Source organism: Patella vulgata, chromosome 8 (assembly GCF_932274485.2).
Source record: "Patella vulgata chromosome 8, xgPatVulg1.2, whole genome shotgun sequence".
NCBI classification, from domain to species: Eukaryota; Metazoa; Mollusca; class Gastropoda; family Patellidae; genus Patella; species Patella vulgata.
This window is the reverse complement of record NC_065886.2, coordinates 4,721,943-4,741,682: the sequence shown is the minus strand read 5'-3', so window position 1 is coordinate 4,741,682 and position 19,740 is coordinate 4,721,943. Positions and strand designations below refer to the sequence as shown.

General features: G+C 42.3%; 1 protein-coding gene across 7 annotated transcripts in view; it reads left to right on the top strand.

Annotated features, from left to right (window-relative positions):
• Nucleotides 1-19,740, top strand: part of LOC126829412 (glutathione synthetase) — an 80,111-nt gene extending 60,371 nt beyond the window's left edge. For all 7 annotated transcript variants that reach the window (XM_050559306.2, XM_050559303.2, XM_050559308.2 and 4 more), the window contains 8 exons: nucleotides 6,019-6,061; nucleotides 7,857-7,930; nucleotides 9,712-9,876; nucleotides 10,248-10,314; nucleotides 11,247-11,438; nucleotides 12,722-12,803; nucleotides 15,106-15,295; nucleotides 18,596-19,740. In XM_050559306.2, the coding sequence (XP_050415263.1) occupies nucleotides 6,019-6,061; nucleotides 7,857-7,930; nucleotides 9,712-9,876; nucleotides 10,248-10,314; nucleotides 11,247-11,438; nucleotides 12,722-12,803; nucleotides 15,106-15,295; nucleotides 18,596-18,725 (943 nt within the window). In that variant the 3' untranslated portion in view covers nucleotides 18,726-19,740. The remainder of the gene's footprint in view (nucleotides 1-6,018; nucleotides 6,062-7,856; nucleotides 7,931-9,711; nucleotides 9,877-10,247; nucleotides 10,315-11,246; nucleotides 11,439-12,721; nucleotides 12,804-15,105; nucleotides 15,296-18,595) is intronic.

The following is a 19,740-nucleotide window of genomic DNA, read 5'->3' as shown; positions in this document are numbered from 1 at the left end:
TTGTGTCTGTTTCACCCCATACGTCTTGACCAAACGATCCAGTACATTACAAATGATCTGATCTTCCTCGTACCAGGTGACGACTTGACAACCTTGACTCTTTTACTAATAGGCATTCTAAAGGCGTGTGAGAGGGTACAGCTTGTCCAGCATATCACTTGGGGGGTGTGGTTTCGATTCCCCGGTTGTACGTGGCAAGGGGTAGGGTCGCCTGTCCAACCTCGTGGGTTTTCTCCGGGTCCTCCGGTTTCCCCCCCCCCCACCGCTATAGACCCCGACGCGCAAGCGAATTATTGAAATCAATTAAAGCATATGTTAGTCCCGAAATGACCTAGTTTGTGTCGAGTGGACGTTAAACCACATCTCTCTCTCTCTCTCTCTCCAACATATCACTTAAAAACAGCGTATCTTCTCTATTCATGTTTTCTCCTGATTAAAGTCCGGTATCACTGCCCGGTGTTGTGTCACAGCGTGTTCTACATCAACTTCGCACTGGGGCCCACTGGGGATCTGCTTCCCATTCTTGTACCTGTTGTAGCGGCTCGTCCATGAAACTTCCCAATACTTTCTCTTCATCGTCGTGGTTGTGGTCATATAATGCTTGATCTAGATACATGTCTACGGGGTGTAACGTCTGACCGGTGATGGAACAGAGTATCCCAAACTCAGACAGGAATGATAACGTTGACTCGGGTAATTGTAGTCACATCCAGTGCAGAAAGTATATACGTCAGCCATGGCTGCCTCAATTTATCATAGGGTAAAGTATTTTTGGACTGCCCGTCTTTGTCCAAGTACACAAAACATTTGTTGTATACTATTTTTATAGACTTTGTCCTCCACGCGGGACCTTAGATGTCGATCACGTGACCGTTCAATCTTGTGCAGATTGGTGACTGTCTTGGGCGAGACGGTGTCGAAATTTAACAGTTGACTGTTCCGATAGTTGAGCGTAAATCCCCTGATTTTACACACCATTTCCCAGTTACTGGATTGGTAGGCGTAATTCTTGGGTCCACCAGATACAAACTGTCGTATGGACAATGTTTCGGGCAATTCGTTCTTCCATTCGCCCAAAGAGCTTCCTTCCGGGGGTTCCATTGATTGCGATCGTATTTGAAAATGACACTGTCTGTATCAAAGTAGCACACACCTTCTCCCAGCGGTTCCAATGCCGAATACAGTTGAATACCTTCCTTGTCGTACACCTCTTAGATGTAACGTCGTCCGTGGGGCAGACGTCCGGATATCCACAGACTTCCATCTTCTTTTTCAAGTAATGATCGATGTATCCCGCAAATAAACCTTCAGACTTGGATTGACTGTCGTACTGGCTCCATTCTCTCCAATGCTACACTTCGTACACGACAAGGACTTGATAACCCATCGCCACGACCTTCTTTAATTCCAGCGAAACAAAAGTTCCTACCCAGGCTCTTTCCCTCTGCTTGTGTGTACAGTTCATGTAGTGCGTGGTCTCACTTTTCTGCATGTTCTGTTCCACACAGCTCTGACACAGCGGAAAGGTGAGTTTACCGATGTATCGAAACGAGAGCACGGGATGGAAACACGGAACACTGAATGAGACCTTGGTACTGTTCCCAAGCTTGACTGGGTCGTGTAATGATGTCTGGTTCTTTGAGGGGAAATTTACAATATTTACACACCCAAGGATAAAGGGACACCACGTCCTCGTATAGGATCTCTTGGTCGGGATGTTCGGCTTTGGCCATTAATTGATAGGCATTGGTTCTTCCTCCGGACAAGGCCCCATCCCTAAGCTTCTTAACTGGTAAAGGATTCTCACATCTCAGGATTACAACGACGTTCTTCGTTCAGTTCACATTCCCATATGACTTTGATCTCTAATAGGCAATATACGTGACGTAATTTGTGAAGGCGGTCTTGGGTGTGTTGATACAAATCACGTATGGTTCTAGTATGGGACCGGGGTAGCAGCGAGGACCCCATGAATTCGTAGCCCGTGTTATCGTCGTAGCGATCTAACTGATACTGGCTAAATTCCAACCATCTCAAGGCTATATTTGATTGCTGCCGGGGTGGAAATTGTTTCCAATCTTTTCCGGTTTCGGGTTCCTGCATCAAGGCTCGGGGAACGATGGTCATGGTGTCGGGTTCCAAATATTGCGTACGAAATACTTCATTACAGGCTGAAGCAAACGTGAGATTTTCCACAAAAGGATCGAGGCCCGTGTCCATCAAAAACAAGTCTCCGAAAGCAGCACAGGCGCGTCTAAGTTACATCCACGTCGCTCTTGCAATAAGTCATCGGCTCGTGTTGAAAATCAGTAGGTCGTGATTGTGTTGCTGGTACCAGGCGTAAAAGACTTTGCGTTCAGGCACACTCATGCCATCAGGGTCGTATTCATCGGGTGGGAAAGGACTCACGTACGCGTAATGTTTTGGCTTGTTGAAAAAGTGAGGAAAATAACCTTTCTTCAGTTCCGTGAGGCCAAATGTCTTGGGTAAAGCTCGTAAGGGCATGGGTAAAAAAATTCCGCGAAACGACAAATTTAACCGCACCCAAGGTCAATGTCATAACTTTCCTACCATCGCATGGTCGTGTATCGTCTGTAACATCAGCAAACCATCGCATCCCTTGAAATTATGTGCAACGGCTATGGCTTGTGTAGACTTGCAAGGTTTTCTTCCTCCGAGAATCGTACCATGTGCCGATAAATGTATGAACCATTGTCCCACGTCGTCCAATGTACGAAATATCCATTCACGTTGACCATTCCAGAAAGGAACAGAGTATTCACTGAGTTTCGATGATGTCATGCAAAGATGACAACAGCACTGCAACACACACAAGTTTACTAATGTTCTCCCGTATCTTGGATACATTCGACATCATAAAACACAAAACGTCAAAAGTCAAATCATTACCTTGGAGTCTTGCTAACTGTTCTGGCCGATCCAGATGTCTTTTGAGTTTTTGAATGTAACACCAATGATGGTCTCTGCGCTGATGCCATTTCTTACACACAGAGTACTCGTATTCCCCACATAAATGCTCGGTCCATGTCCGATGTCTTCTCAAAATATCTCATTCTTTACCGTACTGTAGACGTTTTGTCCATCGTTGACAGATCGTTGGTGTACCTGGTTGCCGGGGTTGAATATGACGTTCGTAGCACACCTGGTTAGGAAAACGCAGTCTCGACGGGTAGCATCTTCCAAACACGGGGGTTCCGACTGTTGACAACTGTGACACATGGCATGACACCCGTGTTGATTCGGATGATAATAGCCTTTCTGATAGGCCTCACAAAAATATTTTCATTAAAAAAAAGCAGGCATGGAAGTGATGACGTCATAGTGAATTGCGTGATGATATAATGGTAACACTCTAGGATTACCACCTACGACGTACTTGGTTTCTTTGAACATGAGCTTACCAAAGAGTTGCCGAGAATGAACATTTATCTGGTACCCATGACGACCCAGAATGCGTTGGTAGTATTCCCAGGTCTTGGGGCCACGACATGCGTCGTAGACACCTCCTAACTTCTCAATTTAACGAAGAGTCTTTCGTGTCTGCCAGCTGCTGTGTCCACAATGTTTGATAACTCTTGTCCTTTCCGCTCCCCGCTCTAGAGTGTCGTTCTTGTTGGTATAAGGCCTGGCCACCGCTAAAGCACGCTGAAAACATAGTTGGTCCCTATTTTTGATGACAACGATGGATCTTTTTCGTTTTAAATATTCTTCAAATGAACTTATGTGAACTTTGGAGAGCCTTCCACTTCCGGATCCATTAGGCGGGGCAACGTAACTCACGTAGTCTCAGGCGTTCATCCATCTTGAACTCTTCGTTAGATTGTAATATTCGGGTTCCTACGTGATGTGCCTACGACGGTAGAAGTCGAGACGACGGAAGCGATGGAAGCCGACTACGAAGCAGGTGACCAGGGCACGTACAGCGACGAGGGATGGATGGCCGTCGACCCTTTCCTAGCCGATATGAATGACGATATGTACAGCTGGTTTTATGCCGATGCGTTCAGGGTAAACGGATCATCTACGCCAGTTCCGTCATCTACTCCACTACCGGCATCCCTATACGAGCCGTTTACGGACATTAATTTGCCACGTTGAAGAAATGGTATGAACCCGACTCGGCCACTTCACTTCCTCAAAAACGAAAGCGGTGCGAGGACGACGACGACGCCTTGGATAGGCACAAACGGTCAACCAACCAACCAAGGGCCACAAATTTATTCAGAAAGAGTGTGCATATTCTATTTTGTTTATAACTTTTATGAGAACTTTTCATAGATTACACCCTCACACCATGTAGGCTGTTCCCCGTTAAATATAACCCCCTAGAAAGGAACCCCTTAGCCCCTAAGTCCAACAATTTATTTATAGATTAATACCATACTTCTCCTACACATGTAGGCTAATGCAATGTGTTCCCCGTTTAATATAGCCCCCTATTACCCCCTGAGTCCAACCTAGATTAATAGGTTTATCACCAAAGTTGGGGATTTCCCTTAAATCCAGCCTTATATGGATATGGGTGTTACAGGGAAGCCTAACAGGGAAGTCCAGAGAAAGGGCGAGGGAATCCAGAGAAAGGGTGAGAAAAAGACGAGCAGCAAAGAGAGGGAATCCCCCCGAGCAAAGGGAGGGAACCCCGAGAAAGTACGCGAGAATACGGAAAAAGGGGGAAATCCCGAGACAATACGAGAGAAAACGAGAAAAGGAAGCCCCCCCCCCCTAGCCCCCACGGAGAAACCTATGACGTTGCTAGGAAAGAGCGTGCGCTGCTAAGGGCATCCCTGGAGTCGGGCCCCTACTCCTTGTCACGTATAAGCGGGGAATCGAAAACCCACCAGTTGACTCATTGACAGACCTTATGATGCAACGTGCACGCGCTAACCATTCTGTCATAGACCCCCCCCCCCCAACACACACACACACACGAATAAATCTGCATTTATATTAACAATTTTTTTATGTTTATCATTTAAAGGTATATATTTTTGTCCCCCGCCTTTCGAAGAAAGCAGGGGACTATTAAAATGGGTTCGTCTGTCTGTCCGTCCGTCCGTCTGTCTGTCCGTCACACTTTTTGGGACACAATAACTCTCTTCCTAATTGAGCTAGAATGTTCAAACTTGGTGTATGTGTTTATTAGGTCAATGCCTTGATGGAGTTCGAAGATGAGCATTTTCCGCTTAGGGTAAGCAGAGATAAGCAATTTGATTGGTTGATGCTTTGGGACACGATAACTCTCTTCCTAATTGGGCTAGAATGTTCAAACTTGGTGTATGTGTTGATTAGGTCAATGCCTTGATGGAGTTCGAAGATGAGCATTTTCCGCTTAGGGTAAGCAGAGATAAGCAATTTGATTGGTTGATGCTTTGGGACACGATAACTTTTAATTGAGCTAGAATGTTCAAACTTGGTGTATGTGTTTATTAGGTCAATGCCTTGATGGAGTTCGAAGATGAGCATTTTCCGCTTAGGGTAAGCAGAGATAAGCAATTTGATTGGTTGATACTTTGGGGCACGATAACTCTCTTCCTAATTGAGCTAGAATGTTCAAACTTGGTGTATGTGTTGATTAGGTCAATGCCTTGATGGAGTTCGAAGATGAGCATTTTCCGCTTAGGGTAAGCAGAGATAAGCAATTTGATTGGTTGATGCTTTGGGACACGATAACTTTAGTTCTAATTAAGTGAGATTGATGAAACTTGGTGTATAGTTTCATTACAGTAATACCTTGACTAAATTTGATAATGAGCATTTTCTGCTCAGGGTAAGCAGAGCGATACGCAATTTGATTGGTCGAGACTTTGGAAAACAATAACTCTCCTACTTTGATTGTTAGACTATAAGTAAAGATATACTGTTTGATTGTTCAATACTTTGTAAAAGATAATTTGTGATAAATTTATATGTGTCCTCTAATTATTTTCCTATTTCGGCGGGGGACATCAGCCTCACTGTTGGCTTGTTTAACCATTGTTTTATGTTTATTATTTAAAGGTATATATTGGACCTGATTGGCGTGGAATATACATATAACCAGGTAACATGAATGTATAACTAGAGTTCCTCTGCTTTGCTTGAAAGCGGTCTTTAATGTATTGTTTTTCGTTTTCAAATCCTTTTTATTATACGCCCACATTGAAATGTGGTCGTATCTTGTCGTCGCCCCCGTCGTGGCTTTTGGATGCTCTAGAAGCTAAAGTTGATATCCGATTGGAAATATATAGGCTATATGCGACCAAGAAGCCTATTGATTGTCAACGATTTCTGATGATTGCTGCCAGAGTCGTGACCCTTGATCACTTAGAAATATATTGTGGACGCTCTAGAAGCTCAAGTTAATATCTGATTGACTTTAGATTTATACACAGTGTTTAAGGTCATGGGACGAAGTAGGCTACCCTATTGATTTTCAGCGGTTTTTGATAATTACTGCTAGAGTTATGGCCCTTGATCATTTTGAAATATCTTGTGGACAAAGTTAATATCCGATTGACTTTAAATTCATACACGGTGTTTAGGGCCATGATACGAAAAAGCCTAGTGATTTCCACACAGTGTTTAAGGCCATGGGACGAAAACACCTATAATATAATTACTTCCAGGGTTAAGGCTCTTGATTACTTCGAAGAATCCTGGGGATGCTCTACAGGCCAAGTGATCATTCGATTGACTTTAGATTGATACAAGGTCTTGAGACGAACAAATATATTGATTTTCAATGATTTGTGATAAATTGAACGGCTAAATCCATGATATCAAATGTTTTCTGATAATTACTTAAACATACATTATGCAAGAGCTAAATCTGATTATTGCAAGTCTTTATTTAGGCTACAGATGTCATAGAAAATATAAATTAGATCTTTATTTACACAACAAGCACAAAATCAACTCTGTAGACCCACGGATGGCTTGGATTCAGCTTGGATTTAAACGGGATTTCGTTGACAGATTTAATTTTAAATGGCGTCGTCAGCGGAGATTAACAGTTACGTTGACGTCATACTCCCGAGGCTAAATGATAGAGTGTACGAAGCGAGGCCGCTGTTGAGCAATGCCTTAACAACTATTTAAAGTGCAATAAGCTAAACACAGATAATGACAAATTATACAATTCCTGGAGACCGTGTGATGACTAATACAGACGGACAGGTCTTCTGTCTTAATAATATCAATAAAAATATTTTTATTTCCCCAATAGGCACGACGCCACTGGTGTATATCTATAGATTTATCATAATTGTATTATAATATTATGTCCTATATTCGACTGATTTAATGCATGCCCAAAATACAAGTAAGAATGAAAATTTACCCTCTCACTCATTTTGTCCAATTGTTATAAAAATCCAAAAAGGTAAAACACAAATTCGGATATGATGACAGCAGACAAAAGACAGCAGAGATTATGTAGGTGGAGTTAACGCCTGTCAATCAAACGATCGGCCATACTAAGAATCGGTGAAGATGGAATTCAATCCCATTTCTAGTCAAAAATTACACTGTTGATAACTATGTTCAGAATAAAGTAATTTGACTGAAATTTTCAATATATTCTTCTTTCATCATCTATTTTTGAACTGTTATAGCAAGAATGGCTAACTCCTTATAAAAAATCTTCCATAATGTATCTTTAATGAGTCTTCACTCTTAATCAGATTTTTGTGTATTATAAATGTTTCATTACCGACAAAAGAAAAAAATATGCAACAACTCTTGTTAACTGCCAGGACGACTTAACTGCTGTTGTCGAATGTTTCGTTGCCTAGCAATCTATCTTTTCTGTTATCCAAACATAATCTTATTGTTATAATAAATATTTATAATTCCAGATACCAGATAGCCAATCCGTGTATGGATTTGCTTCAGGATTTGTTAACGCCTGGGGGATGTATGGAAATCCAAAGTAAGAAATTAAAAAACATACCAATATGCATTTAGCATAATTATACTCAGCCAAATTAAAAACTTGACACTCGGGATTTTTGGGACTAGATTTTTAATATTTGGTTTAAGGCAACTATTTTAGTGTTATGTTGTGCACAGACTACCTGGACATCAACAGAAAGCAAGAATACGTCTCGCCGGAAGTCCTTGACATTGATAACGTTCGTGATGTCACAGTACCCCCCAAAATGAAATTCACAGACTTGGAGAACAATCGGAATAAAGTGTTTAGTAACGGTTGTGGCCTCCTCTAGCGTCTCGTACTGCCACACAACGTCTTCTCATGGATCTCAGAACATTAGTAAACACTACCCGAGGAAGACGTCGCCACTGCTCAGCAAGAGCATGTTGAAGGTGGATTCACTTGCTGACGAACACGTCGACCCAGATCGTCCCAGATGTGTTCAATAGGATTAAGGTCGGGGCTAAGCGACGGCCAATCCAGGACTTGGACACCGGCTTTTCTTTAAAAATTCTGGGTAGCAATTGCTGTATGGGGTCGAGCATTGTCTTGTTGAAACGTTAGTCCAGGCCCATGTCTCTTCATAAACGGAAGAAGAACAGGTTGCAAAATCTGATCCCTGTACTGGACAGCATTTAAGTTCCCTTGGACAACAACAAGAGGAGAACGTCCATGTGCACAAAAAGAACCCCAAACCATGACGCTGCCGCCACCAAATCGGCCAACTTCTCTGACGCATACTTGAGCGTAACGTTCACCTCGTCTGCGGTACACTCGGGCCCTGCCATCGGCAAATCTCAAAGTGAATCGAGATTCGTCACTAAAGACAACCGAATTCCACTGTCTTTGAGTAAATCTTATGTGTCTTGTGGCCCACACAAGTCGGTTACGGCGATGAAGAGGTGTCAATATTGGTCCATTATAGGGCCTCCGAGCTCGAAGACCAGCAGCCTGCAAGCGATTTCGAACAGTTTGTGCAGTTACCCTTCCACCAAACATCTCTCTACTTGTGGAGGTTGCAGTGACAAATCTGTTTCTAAGATGACGTAATCGTATTGCTTGATCTTCCTGGAGTGGGGCCCTTGGGCGGTCGGCAATAGTTCCAGTTTGAAGCACTCTCATTCTAAGATTAATTATTGTCTGGCGTGAACAATTAAAGGCTCTTGCAACAGTGACCACAGACTGACAGCATAGAGCCTACCTATAGCACGTACACGTTCTACATTTGAAAGGCGCGGCATTTTCTAACAAAGATGAAAATAACAATTTTAATTTGTTTTTCCAGTTCAAGTTACGTGTGCGTGTTCAGTTTAAGCAAACTTGCATTGATTGACCTCACGAGTTTGTGTTTGCACTTGTTTTTCCGGTTTTTCATCTTTATATGCTCAAAAGTCACGTGATCCACGTGACTTTACAATTTTATGAAATTAAAGGCTTCTTACTACTTACTATCGTTAGAAACACATTAACATTTATTTGACTTACCAGAAAAAAAAAATTGTTGAAATTCATCAGTGTCAAGTTTTTAATTTGGCTGAGTATATTATATATGATCTGCATTTATTTATGACAGCGCAATTGCGCGTTTTCTAAAGCGCTGTTTTCTTTTAATTCAGACAAGTACCTAATTATGTATATCGTGCACGAGACAGGGTATGTATACTGATTATCGAGAACTTCTTATGTTTCGTGTATTTAAAAAGTTGTCAAATAAACTTATATTTATTCGGATTTGCAATAATAGTCATTTCAATCCATTTATACCTGTTTTTCCCTAGGGCTGTCATTTTGTTCATTGTAAAACACAACGAAAGAAATATTATGGATCAACGACTTCTAGAATATGAAATCTATAAGCAGAACAAAAATATAAAAATTATTAGAAAGACTTTTGAGGAACTAGTAAAAGATGGAAAACTGACAGAAGACCGAAAATATTTCATGTAATTATCTTTTTCAATTTGATACAGCATACCAACACCGCCAAAACCAGCGGCAATGGTATTCATCTCAACTTTTTTGATTTGATACAGCATACCTCAAATTGTAATAGAACGGTACTTTCGGGACTAGCACATGGTTCAATTTTATTTCAATAATTCTCTTGCGCGTAGGGGTCTTTAGCAGTGGGAGGAAACCGGAGGACCCGGAGAAAACCCACGAGTTTGGACAGGCGACTCTACTCCTTGTCACGTACAACCGGGGATTCGAAACGCGACGATAAAAATGCAGCCTGCCCACAAAGCAATAAGAATGCGACAATGCAAAATCGACTGTATACTATTTTTTTGGTAATATAAATTTATTTTATTAGAGGAAAGGAAGAAGTTGGTGTTGTATATTATAGAGTAGGGTATGCACCTACAGATTATACTGACAAGGTAAGCTCTTACCGGGAACTGACCCCGGAGCACCATTCGATTATACTGGACAAAACCGATTCGCAAAAACGAAAATGAAGACGGGCATACGCCATACAGTGTGCAATGGGTGAAATTTTGCCTGGCGACGGCGCTACGGTCTACGCTTTTACCGAATTGCAACTGTCAAGAGTTCTTTTACGTTCACACCTACACTTACTGCTCGCTAGCCTGGAGGTCGGGTGTTCGATCCCTGCATTGGCCGAGAAAGTTCATCCAGATTTTCCGGCGTGGTTCTCCCTTGTCAGTGATGCAGGACGGAGGGGCTGACAAGGAAAACTGTCTAGTCGTTCGGATGGGACGAAAAACGGAGGTCCCGTGTACACATTGGCGTGCACGTAAAAGATCCCTTGGCAGTTGGAATTCGATATAAGAGTAGGCCGTAGTGCCGCTGTCCGGGCAAAATTTCCCTCATAGCACACTGTATGGCGTATGCCCGTCTTCATTAGCCCAGGTTAGGAGCAGAACAGTAGGACGTTAAACTCCATTTCATTTCATTTCACCATATTATCGACAAGGGGTCATCAAGACGGAAAGTCCAGGGGAACCTTCTCGGCCAACACCGGGATCGAACCTCGGGCCACAGGCTAGTAAGCTAGCCCCTTGCTCATTGAGCACCCGCGTCCCCTATTCGCGAAAAACCCAACGAAGCTAGGTTAGATTATACCAACTTTAGAAGACTGTTTTATTTTTTATCTAATTTTGAAATCGCTACAAGAATCGCAACCCGAAATAAAAACAAATCATCCATGATCAAGATTCTCCTTTAATTGTATGTTTGTATACATTTTACGAATATAGGAATCTTTTTAGCTGAAATCTATTTAAAATAGGGCCTTCAGAATTCTGCAAATATTAGCTTGGGTGAACAAAATGATATTTAATTTATTTAGATCTGGACTATAAGAATAGAATTAGAGAAGGCCTGGTGTATAAAATGCCCACCTATACAATACCAACTTGTAGGAGCTAAGAAAATACAACAAGTGTTAACTAAACCTGGTATATTAGATAAATATATATCAGATATATCAATTAAACAATTAATACAATCTACATTTGTTGGTCAATATTCATTGGATATGGTAAGTAAATTGCTGTTGATTTTTACATTTAATTTACATGGAGACAAATGCCTGGAACATTGTCTGTTCCCACAGTCTTGTCGATAAAAAAACATGTGAGTATACAAAATGTGTTATGTTACACTTTTAGGTCTTTATGTCAGGTTCGTGACGACAACACTGGTTTAAACGTCATATAGTACTTTTATTCTTTTTTAAACGTATCATCTACAAGACTTGTTGAATAATACTTAGTTAACAGGTTCTTCGTCTGTGGCCTGGATTGACTACAATCGTTCGTTCGTTCGTTTCTGGTGTTTTACGTCCACTTCCACCTAAGGTGATATCGTAGACTACAATCGTGTGATCTGGTCTTATATTGTACTGGGCAAGATCGATGCCCAGCCTTGAATTCCAGATAAGACACTCACGCACTGTGGCCTGGTTGGTCAGTATTCGGTCTGAGATGGGTTATGCCCCCTTAGGATAGATAGTTTTTGACCAATCAGCTACGGACAGGTGTTATATTTCATATTATGGCCGGAGGCTGCAGCTGGTTCATTCGGCAAACCTCGACAGATTCTACGCATCTAATCTCGGCTGTGTGACCATTTCCGCCATATTTGAACTATTTTAAAGGTTCCGAATGAAAAATGGCTGCCCCCATGGAGATTTCTGTGGAGAGTGTATTATATCAACAAACGTCACGTTTGGCATTGGGTTTGGGGAATTACCAGGGAATTTGATCAAACCAGCAGTCTTGAGACAATATCTCTGCTCATTTAGGTATATACACTCTACAAAAGACGCAATCTGGGATTTTTTTGTAAAAGCGACACGTTTTCCTGTTTAAAGTAAACCGGTAGCCGCATCGCAAATGTATGGGCGTAGGCACATATCACTTACTGTCATACAGCCGAGATTAGATGTAGGGTACCGGAATCTGTCGAGATTTGCCGAGTGGCAGCTGGTTATTATAAAATACCAGGTTAAGCTTTCAGTACAGATTGCTTTACCATACAAAGGATATTACCTTGATGACTAATGACTTCACTTAGTCGTGCCAAGCTAGTGCCATTGTCGACCATCTGTGGGTCATAATCTGATAAGAATGCTTTGATCGATTTCATGTATGGAAGGTGTTCAGTGACATTTTCCTGGATAATGCCAATGGTGTAACAAATGATATTTAGATAAATAATTGTTTTGAGAACTTTCCTTCCTGGTGATGTCGGGTAATCTTATTTACATTATTGATGAGTTATTGTACATTTTGTTTTGTATTTGTTTTTTATGTGCAATAGGGAGAAGAAGGTGATAAAGCTTTAAATATGGCTGTCAGTAATCCTGATCAATTTGTTTTAAAGCCACAAAGAGAGGGTGGAGGTAAGAGAGAGAGAGAGAGAGAGAGAGGGTGGAGGAAAGAGAGAGAGAGGGTGGAGGAGAGAGAGGGTGGAGGAGAGAGAGAGAGGGTGGAGGAGAGAGAGAGGGGGTGGAGAAGAGAGAGAGGAGGAGAGAGAGAGGGGGTGGAGGAGAGAGAAAGAGGGTGGAGGAGAGAGAGAGAGAGAGAGGGGGTGGAGGAGAGAGAGAGAGAGGGTGGAGGAGAGAGAGAGAGAGAGAGGGTGGAGGAGAGAGAGAGAGAGAGGGTGGAGGAGAGAGGGTGGAGGAGAGAGAGAGAGGGTGGAGGAGAGAGAGAGAGAGGGTGGAGGAGAGAGAGAGAGGGTGGAGGAGAGAGAGAGGGGGTGGAGGAGAGAGAGAGAGGGTGGAGGAGAGAGAGAGAGGGTGGAGGAGAGAGAGAGAGAGAGGGTGGAGGAGAGAGAGAGGGGGTGGAGGAGAGAGAGAGAGAGGGTGGAGGAGAGAGAGAGGGTGGAGAAGAGAGAGAGAGGGGTGGAGGAGAGAGAGAGAGGGTGGAGGAGAGAGAGAGAGAGGGGGTGGAGGAGAGAGAGAGAGGGTGGAGGAGAGAGAGAGGGGGTGGAGGAGAGAGAGAGAGAGGGTGGAGGAGAGAGAGAGAGAGGGTGGAGGAGAGAGAGAGAGAGGGGTGGAGGAGAGAGAGAGGGGGTGGAGGAGAGAGAGAGAGAGGGGGTGGAGGAGAGAGAGAGAGAGGGTGGAGGAGAGAGAGAGAGGGGGTGGAGGAGAGAGAGAGAGAGAGAGGGGGTGGAGGAGAGAGAGAGGGGGTGGAGGAGAGAGAGAGAGGGTGGAGGAGAGAGAGAGGGGGTGGAGGAGAGAGAGAGAGGGGGTGGAGGAGAGAGAGGGTGGAGGAGAGAGAGAGAGAGGGGTGGAGGAGAGAGAGGGGGGGTGGAGGAGAGAGAGAGAGAGGGGGTGGAGGAGAGAGAGAGAGAGAGAGGGGGTGGAGGAGAGAGAGAGGGGGTGGAGGAGAGAGAGAGAGGGTGGAGGAGAGAGAGAGGGGGTGGAGGAGAGAGAGAGAGGGGGTGGAGGAGAGAGAGAGAGAGGGTGGAGGAGAGAGAGAGAGAGGGGTGGAGGAGAGAGAGAGGGGGTGGAGGAGAGAGAGAGAGAGGGGGTGGAGGAGAGAGAGAGAGAGAGAGGGGGTGGAGGAGAGAGAGAGGGGGTGGAGGAGAGAGAGAGAGAGAGGGTGGAGGAGAGAGAGAGGGGGTGGAGGAGAGAGAGAGAGAGAGAGAGAGGGTGGAGGAGAGAGAGAGGGGGTGGAGGAGAGAGAGAGAGGGGGTGGAGGAGAGAGAGAGAGAGGGTGGAGGAGAGAGAGAGAGAGGGGTGGAGGAGAGAGAGAGGGGGTGGAGGAGAGAGAGAGAGAGGGGGTGGAGGAGAGAGAGAGAGGGGGTGGAGGAGAGAGAGAGGGGGTGGAGGAGAGAGAGAGAGGGTGGAGGAGAGAGAGAGAGGGTGGAGAGAGAGAGGGTGGAGAGAGAGAGAGAGGGTGGAGGAGAGAGAGAGAGGGGGTGGAGGAGAGAGAGAGAGGGGTGGAGGAGAGAGAGACAGAGAGAGGGTGGAGGAGAGAGAGAGGGTGGAGGAGAGAGAGAGAGAGAGGGTGGAGGAGAGAGAGGGGGGGGGGGGTAATATGAAGATTGTCATGATTAATATTACAAAGCATACTCATACACCCAAATTACTGATATAGCTAAACGAAACAATAGTTTTATACACGGAACTGGGAAATGAGGCCTCAGTATTATAAATTTAGCAATAATTTAGAATTTAGTGCTAAAGTATCAGTAAATATGATATAAGCAAAAGCACACACAGCCAGAGAGAGAGAGAGAGAAATGGGGTTTAACGTCCACTCGACACAAACTAAGTCATTTCGGGACTAACATATGGTTTAATTTTATTTCAATAATTCGCTTGCGCGTAGGGTTCTTTAGTAGTGGGAGGAAACCGGAGGACCCGGAGATAACCCACGAGGCTGGATATGCTACCTACTCCTTGTCACGTACAACTGGGGATTCGAAACCACGCCAGTTGACTCAATGACAGGCCGTATGATACAGCACGCACGTGCTAACCATTCGGCCACCCAACCCCTCTCACACACAGCCAAGTACAGGGTAAAAAGCAAGTAAGCATATTACTACTCCTAAAGTTATAATTCATTCGTTCCTTCCTTCTTTCTTTCATAAATGGGCTTTTCGTGAATATAATTATTTCGATTGTATTGCAGTATTTGCATCGCATCAAATATATGACATGACTATTTTGGTTTTATTTTTCTTCCTTGCAGGCAACAATTTGTATGGCGAAGAAATGAAAGAGTTTTTATTAAGTATAGCAACATGTTCGGAGAGAAGTGCCTATATTTTAATGGATAGAATATATAGTAAACCCCAGTTAAATTCTATAGTTAAAACTGGAGTACCATTTACCAAGTTAAACTGTGTATCAGAATTAGGAATATTTGGATGTTTCATTGGGTAAGTTGGTTGAAAGTCATTTATACAATAAACAGAGGGTTACACAGGATTAGAGTTCGATCCCGGTGTTGGCTGAGATTTTGTGCTGTGAGGTTTCCCCTTGTCAATGGTGTAGGTACGAGAGAGAGAGAAATGGGGTTTAACGTCCACTCGACACAAACTAGGTTATTTCGGGACTAACATATGGTTCAAATTTATTTCCATATTTCGCTTGCGCGTAGGGGTTTTTAGCAGTAGGAGGAAACCGGAGGGCCCGGAGAAAACCCACGATTCGTGTACCAATGGTAAAATGTTTATTTTGTCTTAAATATTGGATATCAGAAGCCCATCTTTTCCAGGTACGATCACAACACCAACGCTGATTTAAATTGCAAAAAAATTGTGTTTTCAATGTCGAAGATTTTGGATGATATTGAGTTACGGACTTAGCTACTTTAACAGTCTGGTCAATACAATGATTGTGATTTTAAGGATTACTCAGTTCAATCAGTGGTTAGTTTCAAACTAGTGAACATTTTAATCACCCCCCAGGATTAAACACTTGATGAGTTCTTATTCTCGTGATGATCTACTCAGATATAATTCAAGAAATGTTAAATTATCAACTCAACTTTTTGAACATCTCAAGTTTTTGTGTATCTTAAAACTTTTTCGTGGGAAACGCGGTGGTATAAAATATAAAACTGATATCAAGCATCTACCAAACAGAAACACAATTTATAAGCAAAACAGACAGACACAAAAAGCACCAACTCTACATCAAAACTACATGTTGCCCTCTTAAATGCACAATCCTGTCGTAATAAGGCTTCAGATCTTTTATGCAACTCTCCTTCTGACATTGATGAACTATGTTGTGCCTTTAACAACACAATTATCACTCTTCTCGATAAACACGCACCAGTTGTTACAAAGGTGGTGCTACTTCATCCTGGTAGATCATGGTACTCAGAAGATGTAGCGAGGGCAAAGCAAGAACGCAGACGTGCAGAACGCAAATGACGTCATTCTAAATTGGAAGTTCACCGACAAATGTACAAAGAAGCTAGGTATAAGGTTTTAAGAACTGTCAAAAACGCTAAATCAAAGTACTGCATTGAAAAACTAACCAATGAATCACGAACACCTAGTCAGTGTTATTCATATTAGGTATCTCCTCAGAAACCATATTTACAGACTCAGATAACGACGTGAAGCTTGCTAACACATTCGCAGAATATTTCTCAAATAAGATTGATATACTAAGAAGCAACTAGATCAGTGCAATTCAGTAACTGAAACTCTTAAATCGACACTACCACCTTGTGATAATTATCTGACTGATTTTGAGCCTTATAGTGAAGATGAAGTCGTTAGGATTATAAAAACATCCAAAAAGACAACTTGTCTACTAGACCCCATACCAACCAAACTTTTAACTGAACACCAAGATCTTCTTCTGCCGGTCATTACAGTAATTATTAACACCAGTCTGACAACAGGTTATTTTCTTGGATTATTTAAACAGGCTGTAGTTAGACCTCTAATAAAAAAATCTGGCCTGGATCGCAACATCTTCAAAAATTACAGACCCCTGTCCAATCTGTCCTTTCTCTCCAAATTAATAGAAAAGGCGGTTAACAATCGAGTGCAGGTTTTTGTTAACAATAATAATCTATTGGATAAATTCCATTCGGCGTACCGATCTCATCACAGTACTGAAACAACTATAGTTCGGGTGTTAAATAATCTTCTGCGGATAGTTGATGGGAGCTTAATCCTTTTGGATCTATCCGCAGTATTTGATACGGTGGACCACTAGATTACGTCAATGTTTTCATATATCTGGAACAGCATTGCGTTGGATATCATCATATCTGTCAGATAGAAGTCAAAAGATTCTCGTAAACAGTTCTGAATCCAATCCTGTTAAACTTGATTGTGGTGTGCCCCAGCGGTCCGTACTCGGACCTGTGTTGTTTGTCTTATACACAAAATGCCTTGGTGATGTAATAGACAGTTTAGGGAGCACTCACTACTCCTACGCTGATGACACCCAATTACTTAGTGACGCTTATCAAAATCAAATTGACGAGTCTCTTCATCAGGTAACACTCTGCTCTAGATCAGTAAAATCGTGGATGAACGCGAGTAAGCTCAAACTTAATGATGACAAGACGGAAGTCATGCTTGTAAGGACATCTAAACGACTCAGGTCTACTCCAAATTCATGTGTGGTAATCTGTGAAACCGACATTCAGTTTTCATCATGTGTAAAGAATCTGTGTTCCTGGATTCCTCGTTAACCATGGAGAAACAGGTCGAACAACTTTGCCGTACGTGCAATTACCATCTTTGATGTATTGGCAATATTCGACACCTCTTGGCAGTTGAGGCCTGTAAGCTGCTTGTTCGTTCCTTGATATTCTCGAGACTGCAACAGTGCTTTGATTGGAATTCCCCAAAACCTATGTGCAAAACTCCAAAAAATTCAAAACACCGTCGCCAGAATAATAACAAGAACACAAAACTATTCTCATATAACTCCAATCTTAAAATCACTACATTGGTTACCCATAGAAGCCCGGATAACTTTCAAGATTCTAACATTGATTTATATGTGTCATCATGATCTTTCCCCATCTTACCTCACATATCTAATTCAATCATATCAACCAAGTCGAGTCGACCACTTCGCTCACAAAATAAGCCCTTATTGGTTTGCCGCAAGCTAAACTGAAATTCTATGGGGATAAAGCCTTCAGTGTCTGCGAACCGCGTTTGTGGAATAACTTACATTGTAGATAACAGAGTTCTCAAACATTAGCTGTGTTCAAATCCAAACTCAAAACTCATTTGTTTGTTACGTATTATCAGGATTAGCTATTATCATCCATGCGCAATTACAAATGTACATTATTATTATTATTAATAATGTCCCTCAAGGCCCGTCTTCATTAGCTTGGTTGGGACTAATTTCGGGACTAACATATGGTTTAATTTTATTTCATTAATTCGCTTGCGCGTAGGGGTCTTTAGTAGTGGGAGGAAACCGGAGGACCCGGAGAAAACCCACGAGGTTGAACAGGCGACCCTACTTCTTGCCACGTACAACCGGGGATTCGAAACCACGCCAGTTGACTCAATGACAGACTTTATGATACAGCGCGCGCACGCTAACCATTCAGCCATCCAACCCCCCTAGCTTGGTTGGTTCCGAAAAGTAGGACATTAAACCCCAGTTCATTTTATTTCTCAACGCATTGTTTTCCATTCATGATTCGTTGCTTTGATTTTGTTCCAATGTTTGTTTATTTTTAGGGCTAAAGATAAAGAGCTCTACAACATATCTTGCGGCCATATGTGGAGAACAAAACTGGCAGACACAGATGAGGGAGGTGTCAGTGCTGGATTCGGTGGACTTGATTTTCCGTTTTTTAACATTCCATAAACGGCAATACTATATACCGGAAAACACCGGAAAACAACCGGAAAACGCCATTTTATACTGAATACCGGAAAACACCGGAAAAACACTAAATACCGGAAAACACACTAAATACCGGAAAATACCCTAAATAGGTATCCCGGAGACTGGCACCCTAAATAGGTAACCGGGAGCCTGGTCCTCTGTGTGCCTGGGTTAGGGTTAGAGTTAGGGTTAGTTTCCGGTTGATAGTATAGCCCTTCTCCGGGTTACCTATATAGGGTGGTTTCCGGTATTTAGTGTGTTTTCCGGTATTTAGTGTTTTTCCGGTGTTTTCCGGTATTCAGTATAACATGGTGTTTTCCGGTAGTTTTCCGGTTGTTTTCCGGTGTTTTCCGGTATATAGTATGGCCCTTCCATAAACTACATTATTTTCACTAAACATATTATTATTCGTTGGTTTTTAATAATTTAGATAGATAAATAAAAACAAATATATTTTTGGGGATTTGCTTTGTATAAATTATGTTAATGGTGTTTTTTTTCATATGTTTTCTAAAAATAAGAAAAAACGGGTTATAGTGTCAATGATTGAAAACGGTAAATTAAAGATACATTATGGGAGATTAGATAAATAGCTGGCAGTTCTCGCTATAATAGTTAAACTAGATAATGTAAAGGGAATTTGCTGAAAATTTCAGTCAAATTGATCCTCTCTGAACCGAGAATTTAGCAATTGAATTTTCGGCCTAGCCTCGATCATCATTACCGAAAACGGTACGTTAAAAAAGACATAGACTCGATTATCCATATTTTTATTTAATCATGAATGAGCGTTGAGCAGCAGATCGGATTATAATCCAGTAAATATCACAAGCTAGCGATGACACTAAGAGTTGATTATGGTTTGGATAAGTTAATTAATGTCTAATTAATAATTTAGATTCCAGTTAGATTAAAGATTGGGTTTCAGAAATTTTGTATATTATATTTGTATTGTGTGCCGTTATTCATTTTTATCATTTATTTTTATTTTTTA